This window comes from Oryx dammah, unplaced genomic scaffold (assembly GCF_014754425.2).
Source record: "Oryx dammah isolate SB20612 unplaced genomic scaffold, SCBI_Odam_1.1 HiC_scaffold_16, whole genome shotgun sequence".
In the NCBI taxonomy this organism is placed as follows: domain Eukaryota; kingdom Metazoa; phylum Chordata; class Mammalia; order Artiodactyla; family Bovidae; genus Oryx; species Oryx dammah.
Window position 1 is genome coordinate 66,195,664 of NW_024070200.1, and position 17,304 is coordinate 66,212,967.

General features: G+C 47.9%; 1 protein-coding gene across 1 annotated transcript in view; it reads left to right on the plus strand.

The window, feature by feature from the left end:
* Positions 1 to 10,568, plus strand: part of ATP10A (ATPase phospholipid transporting 10A (putative)) — a 182,391-nt gene extending 171,823 nt beyond the window's left edge. Inside the window, exons 18-23 of the mRNA XM_040257138.1 lie at positions 1,760 to 1,885; positions 5,763 to 5,963; positions 8,290 to 8,370; positions 8,449 to 8,553; positions 8,951 to 9,138; positions 9,282 to 10,568. Coding sequence (XP_040113072.1) covers positions 1,760 to 1,885; positions 5,763 to 5,963; positions 8,290 to 8,370; positions 8,449 to 8,553; positions 8,951 to 9,138; positions 9,282 to 9,900 — 1,320 coding nt within the window. The 3' untranslated portion in view covers positions 9,901 to 10,568. The remainder of the gene's footprint in view (positions 1 to 1,759; positions 1,886 to 5,762; positions 5,964 to 8,289; positions 8,371 to 8,448; positions 8,554 to 8,950; positions 9,139 to 9,281) is intronic.
* Positions 10,569 to 17,304: the final 6,736 nt, after the last annotated feature.

Below are 17,304 nucleotides of genomic sequence, written 5' to 3' on the forward strand. Positions count from 1 at the left end.
TGTGGGGGTAGGGACCCGAGGAGTCTAAGCTGAGTGTCTGAGGAAAAGTGATGGTAGTTGCAGCTCCCCAGCTCAGCCAGGGTGGAAAGGGTGTCCCAGGCAGGGGAACAGAAAAGACCAAGGAGATTCTGTTGCTGGGACACCCAGTCTTTCAGGAGTCATCTGGTCGACCATGTTTGTTGAGCCCCCTATGGCTCAAGGCTCAAGTGCTGACTGGGAGCCAGGGCTGCGGGTGATCACAGTGTCTACCGTGCAGGGTCTTATGGAATATTCAGAAAGATCAGAAAGGGAAGGTAGAGAAGTATTCTAACTTACACCAGGGATCATAATTGAGTTGTCGTGAGTGCTGTGAAAGAGCAACACGAGTTTCCCTGCTGAGGATGTGATGGGAGGCCCTGCCCAGCTGGGAACACTGGGGAGGCCACCGTGACTGGGGGAGCGAGTGGTTTGTTCAGGGTGTGGAGGCGGGAAGCTGGGCCGAAGAGTGGAGGATAGGCCAGCAGGGCCTGGAAGGAGGGGCATACCTGCGGTTCTCAAGGTTGGGGCTGCTTCCCAAACACCCCTGGGGCTTCTCCTTAACTCTGACTCAACATCAGCCCTTCAGTGTTTAGGACATTGAAGACAGGGACCACATGTGATGGTATCTGTCTCCAAGTCTGTGTCTACAAACCAGAGGGTCTTAATACATGATTTTTGAGAGGAGGAATTGTGGAAGAAAAGATGAACAAAACCTTTAAGGCTCCCACATGTTGACAGGAAGAGGGGTAAAGATACTGTTTGCTTTCAGATCCTTACTTTTGGGTTCAGAAAGCAGACATTCTAAGGCTTCCTTCTTTTCTGTCGTGTGTGATGATGTTACTCTGTTTCACAAATGGGACGGTATCATCACCTGCTCTTTTCTAAGTGATATTTAAGGGAAGTCTGTAAAATTTGAAAAGCAGACTTAAATGTTTGTGTGGAACAACCTTCAAAGATAAGCAAAAATGTATCTTTGACATTTTCATGGATTTTTCCCCAAAATAATGAAATTCATTCCCAAATAATGATGTATTCCAAGTTATTTTGGACACAGACGTTGTCATTAGGATGGCACTGTCTGGCCCAGTTAGTTTAATTGTGTAGAATGTGGTGCTCAGTGAGGTAAAGGCAAGCTTCCTCCCCCAGGCTCTTTCCTGTCTGCCATCCATCCCACTGTCCTTTCAGGCCGTGTCCAGTGCCCTACAGTGGGCATCCTGAGACTGGGCTGGTTGGCAGGCAGGGCATCCATGGGCCTGGCCTTGCTCATCACCCATGGCTCTTGGGGAGAATGACCTAGAGGACACCTTGCAGGACAGCTGTCTGTCCCTGAGGCATACCTAAGGGGCAGCTTTGGTTCATCTTTGGGTTGGGATCCTAATATGATTTAGATGAATAAAACATCAGAGAGTGGGAAAAAAGCAGGGAAACTTCATACATCTCCATATTTTTTTTAGTTTGCTTAAAAAAAAAAAGCATGGGAAAGAAAAAGCAAAAACTTTACAAATCCATCAATTACGTATATTTAAAATCTTAAATATGTCCTCTAGAGCAGTATCCCTAAACTAGAGTATGGTCGATACTGGATTTTTCTTAAATGCAAGTGTTCATCCTGGAGATAGTGGTAACAGCCAGTTCAGACTGCATTTCTGCATCCCCGTTGCGCCTTGTGTTTGGGGGGAGTTAAGATGGACCTCAGGCACAGTGAAGCAGCGCCAACAACTGGCACTCTCTCCCTCTCAAGGCAGTGATGGCCAGCGACTTCGCGGTGCCCAAGTTCCGATACCTCGAGAGGCTCTTGATCGTTCACGGACATTGGTGCTATTCCCGGCTTGCCAACATGGTGCTGTACTTCTTCTACAAAAACACAGTATGTATTTGATGCCAGTGTCAAGGATTTTTGATGTGAAATCCGTGAGATTCACAGGACTGTTAACTGAACGTGGTCTGTGGGCCATCCCACAGCCTCCCATTGGTTCTACCCGACTTGGCTTCTGTGGCTTTTTCCCAGGCTGGTCTGCCCTTGCACCCTCAGTCTCAGAAGTCTTAACTCACTTGCCACTCTGAGCATGGAAACAGGTAGATCCAAGGAGGAAGTCCACTTGCAGCTTTATAATAGGTAGAGTGACCGTGGGGTCCCGGGGTTTACATGAAGTCCTCAGTCAGTGAGTGATCGAGGCTCCTTTCTGCCTCTGCCCAGCTGACTCCAGTTTCCAGGCCCTTTACTACTGTGTCCCTGTCTCTCTCAGGAGTGGTCTCCTGAGGTGCCCACAGACAGGATGCTCTGATCGGTGCTCTCTCAAAGCACATGGGCTCATCTGATGAGTGGAAGTGTGGTTGGCAGTCCTGGGTCAGCATGAGAGGACTCGGCTGGGCTGTGACCCTGATGATAAGCAGGCTGTTGAGATTGCCCATCTTTGAGAAGCCTTTCCCCATCCCCTGGCTGCCATGAGTGTACATACGCCTATGGCTGCATCGTTGCTTCTGTGTTCATTTATCAACTACAGGCGTCAGCACGTTTTACCATAGTTTCCTATTCAGGAAACTTCCACAGTAGATACTGACACTCCTCTACAGCTCGGCTACGCTCTGCTACACACCTAGCCCACTGCACCGTCTCAATTGATACATGAATCAAGTACTTTTGCTTATAAATCTAGGATTACAGAACCAGTCAATGAGGTAGTGAAATGGTAAAAATGGCTCAGAGGTTAAAGCATCTGCCTCCAATGCGGGAGACCCAGGTTCAATCCCTGGGTCGGGAAGATCCCCTGGAGAAGGAAATAGTAATCCACTCCAGTATTGTTGCCTGGAGAATCCCATGGATGGAGAAGCCTAGTAGGTTACAGTCCACGGGGTCGCAAAGAGTCAGACACGACTGAGTGACTTCACAAACAAACAAAACTGATTTCATAGCAGTTTGTTTATTCAGATACAAATGGACTTTGATATAGCAATTATGACATTGAAGCTTTGGGCCCAGGTTTAATGAAGTAGAAATAAATGGCAAAAATCACGGCCACCCTTGGCCAGCAGGAGGGGGCTGCCACCCTCTGTGCTGACAGGTAGACCCCCCTGGGGCCCGCTCATTCTGTACTTGACCTTTCAGTAAGGCTGTGAGCAGACCTGCTTGGCTCAGGACAGTTCTGTTTCTTCAGGGACTCTGAGTCAGGGCCCTGGTCTATTTCCTGCTGGCCCTAACATTTTATTCTTAGTTCCTTCACTAGTGTGTCCTTGGCAGACAGCTGTGTGGCAGCAATAGCCTCCAGGATGGACCACATGGCCATCTCAGGACCCTACCCTTCTTGTGAGGTATAGACACTCTGCTGAGAACTTGCTGGATTGCTGCTTGTCCTTCTTGCCTCTGATAGGAGGCAAGGAGACAAAGTTAGTAAACTCTTGAGGTAGCTGACTCTTCAGAGTAGTCCCGTAGATCTGCCCTGCTGGATCCATAGCTCCAAAGTCAAGAGCATGTCTAATTTTATAGGTTAGGTCCTGGAAATCAATTCAGATTGGGTTCTGCCTGGGACTCAGTCCATGCAGGGCTGAGCTGTGCTGTCCCTGACCTTGTCAGATCCCCTTGCCACTGACTGCCTCGCATTGCCTCCCCAGCACCACCCACTCCTTGCACAGAGTTGCAAACGGAGAGGCTCCCAGCTCTCGAAGGGGTAGGTGGTGCTTTGAGTAAAGGTGAGTGGGGCTGGGCAGGCTGGAATCCCAGCCCCATTTCTCTGTCATTAGCTGTGCAATCTGGAGCAAGTTATTTGCCTCCTTTGGATTTTGTTTTCTTTATCTGAAAACAAAACAGAACATAAGAATTGAACTCTGCTCTCTGTAATTCCTAATAAAAACTTCTCAGACTGAGGGGGAGGCATTGAATATTTCAGTTGCAGAAGAGACCCAGAGTGGCTACCGGAATGGACAGTGCCTCCTGTCTGCCGCAGCAAATCTGCCCATGGGAAGGGGGCAAGGAAGAAGAAGGGGCCTCTTTTGATTCTGTGTCAGATGCAAGGCCTCTGTGAACAGGCACTTAATCTACTTGAGAAGTTCAGAAATAATCACTCTGCCTCCCAAATTGAGAAATTCATTTGTTTTCAGAATAAGTTCACCTGCCTTCCAGTAAGGAGTAGAGAAGGAAAGTTTCCATAGCAACAGTGGTTTGAGAAGGCTTTGGGTAGTACATGAAAAGAAAAAAATCTCAATTATCTAAGTACTTTTTCTCCTCTTTGACTCCACTTGCTTACTGATGAGTCACTAGGCTGCACCTGAGGAGACAGAAGAGCCATAAGCAGGTGTGGGTGTGAAAAAGGGAAGAAAGTTAGTGAAGAAGCCAAGTTTGTCAATTTTCAGGGTGGAGGGGAAGAGTTGCATTAGGACAAAGACTGAAACAAGGTTTGGAAGATCTGGGTCATTAGAGGTGTTACCAGTGTAGACTGCCTTTTTTTCCTGATCATTGGAACAAGCCATTTTTTAGGTCAAGAAACATCTCTGAGCTCTAGCTCAGAGAGGTTAAGTGACTGCCTCAAGGTCAGAAATGTGCACAGCAACAGCTCCAGAACCCACCCCAAGGCCACTGTCTGCGGTGTCCAGCGGAGAATTTTCTTCCTCCGTGGCTCCTCCAGGCCAAGACCCCCGAGTGGCTGATCCAGATGGGTTTGTTACTCATTCAGTGACCACTGTCCAGTCATTTGACCCCTTGGACCTTAGTTTCCTTTCCTCTAAATGGGGTGAGCACGCCAGCCCTGCTTGAGCCTCAGATGAAGGAAATAGCTGTTCTGACAGTAACAGCCACAGATGACACTTATGAGCATCTCAGCATGTAGGGAGCTCTTGTGAGTGCTTCAAAGTGCACTAGTCATGAATTCTCACCACAGCCCACAGCTGAGTGCCACTGGTGTGCCCATGCCATGGACAAGGTCACTGGGGCAGAGAGTGACTAAATTATCTGTGCCAGCTTGCATAGCTAGTAAGTGTCGGAATGCCTTGCAGTCGCTAAGCTGCCAGGCCCTGCCCTACCCTGCCACCCCCCATATAGCATAAGGATGTTCAGTGATCAAGTAATAGTGGGAAGAGGCTTACCCAGGTCCTCACACTGGGCATGGGACGAGGTTCCTCCATCTCTCTGGACCTCGCTTTCCTGTTTGGGATAGCCATAGGGACCAGCAGGAATGCCTGTAGCTCATCCGGACAGCAGAGTACCCGGCGGAGGCCAGGGCTCAGTCAAAGTCACGATTACCACCCTGCTTGTGTGTGCGTCCTCCCCTCCACCGGAGTCAGTAACTGTACACTGTTCTCATTAAAGAGAGGAAGGCAGCATCCAGGGTGTGGTCCTAGAGAAGCACAAGGAAGGAAGCCTGGCAGTGGGTGATGTACCCAGCTGGCCCTCTTGATGTGAGCCACCCTAGACCCCACCAAAGTGTTATTTTGTTTTCTTATGATCTGTGGCCCTTTGGCTACAAGACTGCATCCCTCCGAGGGCTGTTGGTGGGAATCCCCGGCTGCTATTGCTGCCCTTTGGATGCTGGAGGGATGCAGGAGGGGAGGGAGAGACAGGGGACCAAGGCGAGAGCCATCTCTGGAGACAATCTCCGCGCACAGATTCAGTTTTTCCAGCCAGACTCTGCGAGCCTCTCGGCTGCCTGGGACAGGAGTCTGCGGGACGGCGGCCCGCAGGGTGGCTCTTGGCCCCTGGGACGGGAATCCGCGGACAGCTGGGAACTGCCATCCTGCCCTTCCTTTGACCACAGATGTTCGTCGGCCTCCTGTTCTGGTTCCAGTTCTACTGTGGCTTCTCCGCATCCGCCATGATTGACCAGTGGTACCTGATCTTCTTCAACCTGCTCTTCTCGTCGCTCCCCCAGCTTGTGACTGGGGTGCTGGACAAGGACGTGACGGCCGACGTGCTGCTCGCCGAGCCGCAGCTCTACCGGAGCGGCCAGAACATGGAGGTGAGCCCCGGCCCGCGCCGCCCTTTCCGTGGACACCCTGGGCAGACAGAGCAGGGGAGATACCATATGAGATCACTCAGATGTGGAATCCCAAATGCAGTTATTTACAAAACAGATTCACTGGTTTTGAAAACAAACTTTTGTTACCAAAGGAGAAATATGGCATGGAGGGGTAAATTGGGAGCTTGGGACCTTAACATACACACACTACTATATATAAAACAGATCACCAGCAAGGGCCTACTGTGTAGCACAGGGAATTCTACTTGGTATTCTGTAATAAGCTGTGGGGGTGAAGAATCAAGAAGAATATGTGTGTGTGTGTGTGGGTGTGTGGGTGTGTGTATATAAAACGGAATTACTTTGCTGTACGCCTAAAACTAACACAACATTGTGCAACACTGTACAACTATACTCCAATAAAATTTAAAAAATAAAACCTCATAAAAAAGGACACTGGAAGAGTTAAAACTCTAGAATCTGACCAGTGGGAGGAAAACAATGAATTCTGTCTACTTGACTACAATGGATTTAAGTAGAAAAAGTTGATTGGTTGTGATGGTATCAGGGGTGTATGTATGGGCCCAAACTCATCAAAATGTTTACATTAAAAGTGTGTGTAGTTTCTGTATTTCAATTTACCTAAAGCTTAAAAAAAAGAGAAAGGAAAGACTTTCTTAAAACTATGCCTGCATGTGTGCTAAGTTGCTACAGTTGTGTCTGACTCTTTGCAACATTATGGGCTATATAACCTGCAAAGGTCTACAGGATTCTGTCCCTGGATTCTCCAGGCAAAATACTGGAATGGGTTGCCATGCCCTCTTCCAGGGCCTCTTCCCTCACCCAGGATCGAACCCACAGCTCTGTGTCTCCTGCACTGGCAGGCGAGTTCTTTACCACTAGAGCCAGCTGGGAAGCTCTTTTGAAAGTATACCAAGGTGAAAACTGTCTTTACACTAAGAGGTTCCTGGAGCCCAAGGAAAGCCCATTTGGAATCCAAGTCAAGAACATGTGGGATGACTGTAGGAAGAGCAGGGATTTCTCTAAAACGTTCCCGAAAGAAATGTGATTTCCTTTGAATAGGGATTAATGAGAAGATAAACCCATAGGGAAACCCTGGGAAAACCAAGTGAACACAAACAGATAATGTAAATACATGTTCCATCAATATAATGCGTAGATGGGTGTGCTGACTCCCAGCTGTCCCTGCTGGTCAGTAAAGAAAGCCACGTCAGTGCTTCTCCTGGGCTGACTGGAATTATACATGTGCCCAGAGAATAGAGCCCCGCATCTCCCACAGTGGTCTACAAATAATTCAGAAGTGATTTACTGAAGCGCTGACTTCCCACCAGGCTTCCCAGGTGGTCCAGTGGTAAAGAATTCACCTGCCAATGCAGGAAACACAGGCGATAAGGGTTCAATCCCTGGATGGAAAAAAGCCCCTAGAGTAGGAACTGGCCACCCTCTCCAGGATTCTTGCCTGGAAAATTCCCTGGACAGAGGAGCCCGGAAATCTGCAGTTCCTGGGATGGCAAAGAGTCAGATACAGCTGAACTACTGACCCCATGGGCAGCCTGGGACGGGGGCTACTGAGGGAAGGGTAGATGAGGGTCTCTGCTCGTCACCTGGAGGCGCTCCTGTACTCAGCCAGGTCTCACCTCCTAGGTGAGTTTGTTCTGGGGACTAACAGGAAGGGGCTGCCTTTCCTCAGTGCTTGGTAAACGCTCGTCTTGTCTGCTCTGAATGTCCTGTGAGCCAGTGCTTGCTCTTGCAGCTCAGAACTCAGCAGGGTCAGATACAGACGTGGGCACCCAGACAAGGAAGACTTGATTAGTCCATATCAAAGTCATTTTTGTCTTTTCTATGCAGCTAATTGATTTTAACATCAGGAGACATCCGTGATTTAATGTTAAAATAACTAATTTTTAAGAAACATTCTAGGGGGTCCACCAACAGAGGGAAGCAAAGCCCTGACAAAGTAGAAGGACTCAGGTTGGAGAGGCTGCCAGAATTTCATGCTCTAGTCCCTGGCTGGGGAAATCCCTTGTGGGATTTTAGAATGCATTTCCTCTTTTTCCTGTTGTAATGGGCCTTGCAGACCCAGATGCTGTCAGTGACCGACTCAGCCTCAAGGGCCCTCGTGGAGCCTTTCCATAGTGTTTTTCCACCAGGCCCCAGTCCCTGGGACCTCCCTCTCCAAGGCCTGAGTTAGCAAGTGTCCCTGGGGTGCCCGGCTTGTGCCTTCACGGCCCCCGGAGGGGACTGGAAAACCGTGTGAAGAGATGAGGCTGTCCCTGTAATCCCTGTGCTTGTTCTTGTGTCTCAGGAATATCGGCCTCGCACGTTCTGGCTGAACATGGCCGATGCTGCCTTCCAGAGCCTCGTGTGCTTTTTCATTCCCTACCTGGTAAGTTGGCCCCTGGCCAGGCCTTTCCCGCCAGCTTCATCTGGGGACGTGCAGACAGATGACCCCACTGTCTTTCAGGCCTACTACGACTCCGACACAGACATCTTCACCTGGGGCACCCCCATCACTGCTGTCGCCCTGTTCACGTTCCTCCTGCACCTGGGCATCGAGACCAAGACCTGGGTGAGAACCATGGGACTGATCCAGAAGGGAGCTGGTCTGTGAGCCCTCACTGACGTGCCCAGTCCGTGAGCTTGAGCAGGGTTTTGCGAAGCCAGCCTCTCTGTGATGAGAACAAACCGAGTTCCCGGGCTGGCCACATGGACCCAAGCCTGAGTTGGGGGGCAGCTCCAGCCCAAGCCCGTGCCTGTTCTGGGCAGCGCTGGGCTCCTGCCGCCCAAGCCCCTCCACCCAGCTCTGCTTAACCCTCCTTGCCCTGGCCCCTAGCTTCCATCGCCCAGCCTGTGTTCACGCCGACCCACCCTGTTCCCACTGTGCCTCTGAGAACACTGCACCTGCTCTAGGAAGACCAGTGCGGTTTTGTTGAAACAGAAGCCCTGTTTTTCTCTTTACCCCTCAGACCTGGCTCAACTGGACGGCTTGTGGCTTCAGTATCGTTTTATTTTTCACCGTGGCTTTGATTTACAACGCTTCCTGCGCGACGTGCTACCCTCCCTCCAACCCCTACTGGACCGTGCAGACGCTAATGGGCGACCCTGTGTTTTACTCCATTTGTCTGCTAGCGCCCGTGGCTGCTCTGCTGCCCAGGTAAGTGTCTGGGACAGTGGCCTTCAGGTCCCACATCGGCTCGGAAAACACTGTCTTTGCTGTGCTCCTGCACCATTCGAGTCTCAGAAGCTCAAAGGCTTCGCGGCAGCAGTAGCTGACTGTATTCTGTATGTTCTTTCCAGGTTGTTTTTCAAAGCTCTGCAGGGGACCCTTTTCCCTACCCCACTGCAGCTGGGACGCCAGTTAGCCAAGCGGTCCCCCGAGAAATTCAGGGCTCCCAGAGAGACCTCTGCTCGGGGGCACATCCCGGGAGAAGCAAGGACCAAGCCACCGGGACAGAGGAGCATCAGTGTGGCTCAGGCCGTCTCCCGGGACTGCAGCTCATGCGTGTCTCGGGGCACGTGGCAGCCGGCCTGCTCCCCCGAGGCTGGCGGGGAGCCCAGCGCGGTGGACGTGGGCGTGCCGCGGAGGGAGGGCACCCTGCCAGACAGGCTGGGCAGCCAGCCCTCGCGGTCCTCCTCACCGGGGCCAGTGGCCATGGAGGGCTGTCTGGGGAGTTCCAGAATGAAACCCATGAGTGCCAGCCGACCCGCCCCCCTGCCGTCCGTCTTCAGCGTGCCCGGCCTCAGCTCCCTCAACTGGATGTCCTCACTGTCCCTGGTCGGCAGGCTGGGCAGCGTCCTGCAGTTCTCCCGGAGCGGCCTGCCCATGGACAAGCATGACGGCGACTTCCTGCCCAGCTCCACGTCGCCCAAACGGGACCTGTGTGGCTCTAGCGGGCAGACCACAGACTGCATCTAGGACCCCCTTCCAAGAAGCATGGCTGGCAGTGCAGAGTGAAAACCTTGAAATGCTCTTTTTTTTTTTTGAAAGATGTTAATATTATTTATGTTTATTATTTGCACAGAGTTCTAGTGAGGTATATTTTATATATTTCTGAGGCTGACACAGGAAATGAAAGGTACCGAAAAAAGAAAGTTTATTTTTAAAAAATTTTAAGTAGAGTATACTGAAAAGAAAAATAAGAGCTTTATCTTATATAAAAGTTTAAAGAAGAGAGACACTTGAAAAGGTGTGTTTATATTTATTTTTTCATCTCATTTTATTAAAGAAAACGTGGTCTGTTTGGTTTGCTTCGGTATGTGTAACCTTTGCTTTCCCTGAGTGTAAACATGTATGAGCACAGTGCACCCCGGTGGAGAGTGTGGATGGGGTGGAGGGAGGTGACGGGCACACACATGGCTTAGGTGGAGATCCTCACTGTCTGTCTGTCAGTCCCACCACTAGGAGGGTTGGGTCTCTGCTTCACCAGCAAAGGGAAATTGAAAACTCTGGGAAAGCAGACACACACAGAATTCATCCCAACATTCATTTTGGTAAAGATCACCTGTAGGTATTACAATTCCTATGTAGGTTCTTGCCTGTTAAAATCATAATAAGCAATAAACAACCTTCACTTTACAAAGAGATCATGTCCGGTTGCCACTGTTGTGTGATGTTATTAATATGTTACCTAATGTTACTAAAGACCTGTTTATGTGCCCAATACATAGGCAGGCCAAACAAACCAAAATGTTGGAGTTCGGAGCAGAGAAATGTTTACTGCCAGACCAAGCAAAGAGATCGGGTGGCTTGTGCTCAAAATACCGTGAACACCCCTAAGGATTTCCAATTTTAAAGGCCACGTGAGGAAGGGGCATCCCAGGGTCTGTGATCAGCTGATTCCCTAATTGGTTGGTGGTGATCAGTCCTTAGGTGCCAGGAAGTCTGGAGGCTCATGGTCATCAAGCAGTTCATTTCTTCCATCTGGTGGTGGTTCCAGCATCTGAAAAACTCAAGAAATGTGCGTCAGATACTATTATCTAGGTACCTCAGAGATCAGCTACAGCAGAGGATATGGGGAGGCGTCCGTCCCAGGAAGACCCCGTAGGGCCCTGCTCTTTGCTGCATTAACAGAACATGTTCTGAGTACTCTGGGACACTTCTTCATGGCTGGTTCTTTTAGATTCCATGAAGGAAACAGCTGGGTGACATGCAGGCTGCACACTGGGACATTGACACGGGCTATACCAGCAGCAGGCATCAGCACCTCCAAGACGCTTCCTGCCAAGAGGCTGGGCTTTTTACCTTTTTGTCTTACGAGTCACTACTGCCATCTCTCTAAACAGAGAAAAAGGGAAGGAAGAGATGATAAGAATTTGAGGCAGCTATGTAGTATTTCCTCTTCAGAACCCTCTTTTTGGCTCTGCCAGCCACTGTGAGTTGCCTGCTTGCTCAGCCTGAGGTGTGAAGTGAGCAGGATGTGTTCCTGCTCAGGGCCCCGTGGAGCTTGTTCCTGGAGCAACAGTGTGCGGAGGTTGGAGGATCTCAGGACTATGCAGTTTCTGAGCATAGCCTGCCAGGTAGAATGGCATTTCCAGTGTCTGTGGCTCATGGCACGAGGCAGGAAATATGCCTCATCTGATCAGAGGGAAAGGAAGACAGCTCGTCTGCAAGGCCAGAGAAGTGGGCCCCGAGGCAACTGGACACGCAACTCAGACCTCAGGTTTCCCCTTCCTTCCGGCGATCCTAAGGCTGGCTCTGTTCCTGGTGATGACATGGCTACAACCACCCCAGGGCAAGTGCTCACATCGTGCTCCAGAGGGGGTAGGGCGTCACTCCACATACTGAGCAAACGTTTTCTGGACCTCTCCCGGGTTGCAGGATGGCCTTAAGCCAGTTACTGGCAAATTGTGGGGAATGTCCCCATGGGTTCCAGGCTGGAGCTAGGAGAGAGGTCAGCTTCCCTCCAACTACCAGGGCTGCATATGTGGATACTCAGTAATATCTGAGTCTGTTAGAGGGGCAAGAGAGGAGAGGAAGGGGAGGGATTTCAGCAGCCATCAATGCCCAGGACCGAAGGTGATCCCATTTCACCCATCCCCACCCCCATGCCTGAGGTTACTTCATCTGTTTTTGGAGCAACACATAGGAAAAGAATTTCCTTGGGAAGATGAACAACTCTACTGTTTGCTCAATTAAGGACTGTTAGTACAAAGCTTAGTTGTGTCCGACTCTTTGCAACCCCATGGACTGTAGACTACCAGGCTCCTCCATCCATGGGATTTTCCAGGCAAGAGTACTGGAGTGGGTTGCCATTTCCTTCTCCAGGGGATCTTCCCGACCCAGGGATCGAACCTGGGTCTGCCACATTGTAGGCAGATTCTTTACCATCTGAGCCACCAGTATCTGAGAGTTCAAACATCTCAACTTCCAGACTTGCCTGCCCTCACAATTGCCTTCTTTCCAAAGACATCTTAACGTGACTTCTCTGGTGGCACAGTGGATAAGAATCTATCTGTGATGCAGGGGACACGGGTTTGATCCGTAGTCTGAGAAGATGCCACAAGCTACCGAGCAACTGAATGCATGCACCACAACTGCCTGAAGCCTGTGTGCCCAGAGCCTGTGCTTCACCACAACAGAAGGCAGCACAGTGAGAAGCCAGCACCCCAAAACAAAGAGTCGCCCTGCTCGCCGCGACTAGAGGAAGCCCCCACAAAGCAGCAAAGAGCCAGCAGAGCCAAAAATAAAGACGTTTTACCTCCATAGATACTTCCTCCTGGGAAAGGAGTGATCCAGAAAGACAGTTTGTGACTATGCCTATCAAAGCCATTTCAGAGAAAAAAACATCATAAAGGGCATTGGTGTTAGCTGCCCAAAGGATAAGGAATGTTTCTAGAAGCCTACAATAATACAAGTAGCTAAGTTTAGTCTCAAATAATCATCCTAGAGATGAACTCCATGATTATCTCAAAAGAGCCCTGGGAGGACTTCGCTGGTGGTCCAGTGGTTACGAATATGCCTACTAACGCAGGAGACCTGGGTTCCATCCCTGATCCGGGGAGGTCCCACATGCTGCAGAGCAACTAAGCCCACGCCTCACAGCTACTGAGCCTGTGCTCTGGACCCCTTGTGCCACAACTACTGAGCCCGTGTGCTGCAACTTCCAAAGCCTGCATGCCTCCAACCTGCGCTCTGCAGAAAAAGAAGCCACCACAATGAGAAGCCTGTGCGCTCAACAGAGAGTAGCCCCTGCTTGTCGCACCTGGAGAAAACCCGCTGGCCAAGATGAAGACCCAGTGCAGCCAGAAATAAATAAATTAATTAATAAAGAGTCCTAGGAAGTACCTGTCATGTCACCCAATCCTATTCACAAATCCAAAATAAGGAGGCTGCCTCTGCTCTTGGTGACAAAATGGCTGGACCCGTCCTGTCGGACTCTGTGACCCCTTGAACTGTAGCCTGCCAGGCTCCTCCGTCCATGGGAATTCTCCAGGCAAGAATACTGGAGTTGCTATGCCTCCTCTAGGGGATCCCCCCAACCCAGGGATCAAACCCAGGTCTCCTGCACTGCACACAGATTCTTTACAGTCTGAGCCAAACCAATTTTAAGTTCTTGGAGGTCAGATCTTATGTCATTCTCACCTTACACGCTCAACACTAACACAGAACCTAATTCTTAAAACACAACTCAAGAAATGTTTGATGACTCCAACCAAGTACTAACGTTTATGCTAAAACACTAAAGGCATTCCTTAGAAGGTTAGAAACAAAGGAAAGTTTCTTGTTATAATCCAGTATTATTTAATATTTCCTGGAATTTTAAGGTAATGCAATAAGATATGAACTTTTAAAAAGAATGAATATTGGAATTAGAGGCCAAATTATCATTCCTTATACATATTGAAACTGTGCACCTCAGATGCAACTTGAACCCACCGGCCAGGTCTTGAACCCAGCCAAAACCGAGACTGGGACTTCAACACACTTTGTTTGTTGAAATCACACACCTGGTCTCAAGACTTACTGAAGCTCAAGTTCTTTAATGTCTCATTGCAGAAAGAGTTCAGTAAAACACAAAGTGATAGGTAAGAATTGGATTTACTTTAAAAGATACACATTCCATCGCAAAAGGTGAAAATGGCCTTGGGAGAAATAAACTTCCCAGACAGAGAGTGGGCCATCTCAGAAGAAAAAGACCCCAAAATATGGAGTGATTAATTTTTATGGGCTGGTTAATTCCATAGGCTGAGTTGGAGGATTATTCCAACTATTTGAGGGAAGAGACAGGAATTTCCAGGAATTGGGCTGCTGCACACTTTTTGACATTTTGTGGTCAGCCTGGAAACTGTCACAGTGTTGGTGAGTGTGTCATTTAGCTGATGTGTTACGGTGAGCGTATAGCGAGGCTCAGAGTCCACTGGACGTTGAATCTTCCACCATCTTGGACCTAGTTAGTTCTAACTAGTTAATTTCCTCACTGTCATTCTTTTAAAGGTTGTACTCTGCCCCCTTCCCTCATCTTTCATCCCCCTCAGAAATTTTACTCCCATATTCTTGTGGGAAGTAGAGGGTTTACAGTCTATCTTCTGTAACTACTTCACTTCACATCTGACTAGTACATCAATCGCACTGGTCAGGGAGTAAAAATCTCTGGATGCCTGATCTAGGGGTCCCAGGGAAAGACAGCTACTGTTTTAAGTCTATGTGGGCCAGAATCCTTTCATAGCCATCATCTTGGTATGTATCTGTTACAACTGTTTCCTTAGCCTTCTTATGAATCTTCTTGATGATGAAGCACTTTTTTGTAACAGCATCAGAGTACAAAAATAGCCATCTATAAACCACAAAAGACTTAAAAGATAGGGCTAAATACCTGATTACAGTATAATCTATAAAAGAAACTTGGTCGCAATAACCAGAATTATGAATGATTACATTTAAATTAACACACCCAATAATCCTAGTTAAATGTATTTCTTTGAGATACCTTAGGAGCTCTCTAAAGCATCCCAAAGTTAGCTGAAAATCGAAAGAACTTTAATTAAAATTTGATATTTGGGAAGTTTGTCAAAAAGTTTTCAAAAACTTAGTTAAATAAGATAAGTCACTATGAGAAAATACTTATTTAACCAAAGTTAAAGAGCTCTCAAAAGCAAATACAGACAAAGGCAAAGAAATTGACATAGTCTCTTATCAAAAACAGCATTTCAAGAGAACTTTGGAGAAACCAAGTCCAGTCTTGCTCCAGCTCTGTCCCAACAAAATCCATCTGCCTATCTAAATTTAATCCAGTCCCAGAAAATCCAGATCATGCACAATTCTTTTTTCAGTATTTCTCTTATTCCTCATACCTTCTTTTATTGAAAACATACATTTTGCTATCCTTAAATGGCTTATTTCACACAAAGTTACTTTTCTGGATGACAAATTTGCAATAGGAATAACAAACTTGACCTTCAGTACACCTAGATACAGCAGAAGTATTACACTTAACGTGATTGATGTTCAGTTGCTCAGTCGTGTCCGACTCTTTGCCACCCCATGGACCCATGCCAGGCTTCCCTGTCCTTCACCATCTCCCAGAGCTTGCTCAAACTCATGTCCGTTGAGTCAGTGATGCCATGCAACCATATTATCCTCTGTTGTCCCCTTCTCCTTCTGCCTTCAATCTTGCCCAGCATCAGGGACTTTTCTAAGGAGTCAGTTCTTTACATCAGGTGGCCAAAGTATTGGAGCTTCAGCGTTAGCATCAGTCCTTCCAATGAATATTTAGGACTGATTTCCTTCAGGATTGACTGGTTGGATCTCCTTGCAGTCTGAGGGATTCTTAAGAGTCTTCTCCAACACCACAGCTCAAAAGCATCAATTCTTTGGTGTTCAGCCTTCTTTATAGTCCAACTCTAACATGCATACAAGACTACTGGAAAAGCCATAGCTTTGACCGCTGCTGCTAAGTCACTTCAGTCGTGTCCAACTCTGTGTGACCCCATAGACGGCAGCCCACCAGGCTCCCCTGTCCCTGGGATTCTCCAGGCAAGAACACTGGAGTGGGTTGCCATTTCCTTCTCCAATGCATGAAAGTGAAAAGTAAAAGTGAAGTCGCTCAGTTGTGTCCAACCCTCAGCGACCTCATGGACTGCAGCCTTCCAGGCTCCTCTGTCCATGGGATTTTCCAGGCAAGAGTACTGGAGTGGGGTGCCATTGCCTTCTCTGATAGCTTTGACTAGATAGACCTTTATCAGCAAAGTAATGTCTCTGCTTTTTTATACACTGTCTAGATTTGTCATAGTTTTCTTCCAAAGAGCAAGCATCTCAATTTTGTGGCTGCAGTCACCATCTGCAGTGATTTTGGAGCCCAAGCAAAGAAAGTCTGTCTGTTTCCATTGTTTCTGCATTTATTTGCTGTGAAGTGATGGGACTAGTCTATGCTAAAAACTGTGGAAAATTCTTAAAGAGATGGGAATACCAGACCACTTTATCTGCCTCCTGAGAAACCTGTATGCAGGTCAAGAAGCAACAGTTAGAACCAGACATGGATCAATGGACTGCATACTTAACATTGATATTATGGGGAAATGTTAATCAAACTACCAATCTTAAGCTGGCTTTAATATCGATATCAGTTCAGTACTATTTTCCAGATCTCATGAACCTGACATTCATTTTGGCTGGTTTTCTTTACATTTATGAGTATTTGTATAATATAAGCATTTAACTTTAAACCCAATTAAATAGAGCCGTTTTATCAATTTTGACAATACCATACATCTATAACGCATATACAGATAAGTACAAATAAAGACCCATAGCTCAGTCGGTAAAGAATCTGTCTGCAACGCAGGAGACCTGGATTCGATTCCTGGGTTGGGAAGATTCCCTGGAGAAGGAAATAGCAACCCACTCCAGTATTCCTGCCTGGAGAATCCCATGGACAGAGGAGCCTAGCAGGTTACAGTCCATGGGGTCACAAGAGTTGGACACAACCTAGTGACTAACCAAACCAAAGACCTCATTACTCCCATCTCAAAATTTCAGCCTAGAGTCATGTACAAAAATGTAAAACTCAGTTACAAAAGAGATTGCATTCAAATTGGACAGATGGAACAAATCAAGGTCACCTAAGATGAGTAAACTCTTTTTATCAATGTTTACAGAAAAGATACTTGGGATTTCTATTTATCCTTGACAAGTCAATTTCTAAATTACTCTCCTTTTCAAAATTTGTATTTTTAAAATATGGCGGAGATAAAGTTTCCTGTAGAAGACCAGGTAGAACATTTGTGTCTCAAATACACAGGCAAATCCTCCTAGGATGACTTTTGTACACTTACGGCCAGAAAAATAAATTTTTTTTCTTTTTTTTTCCCCCTCAAACAATTA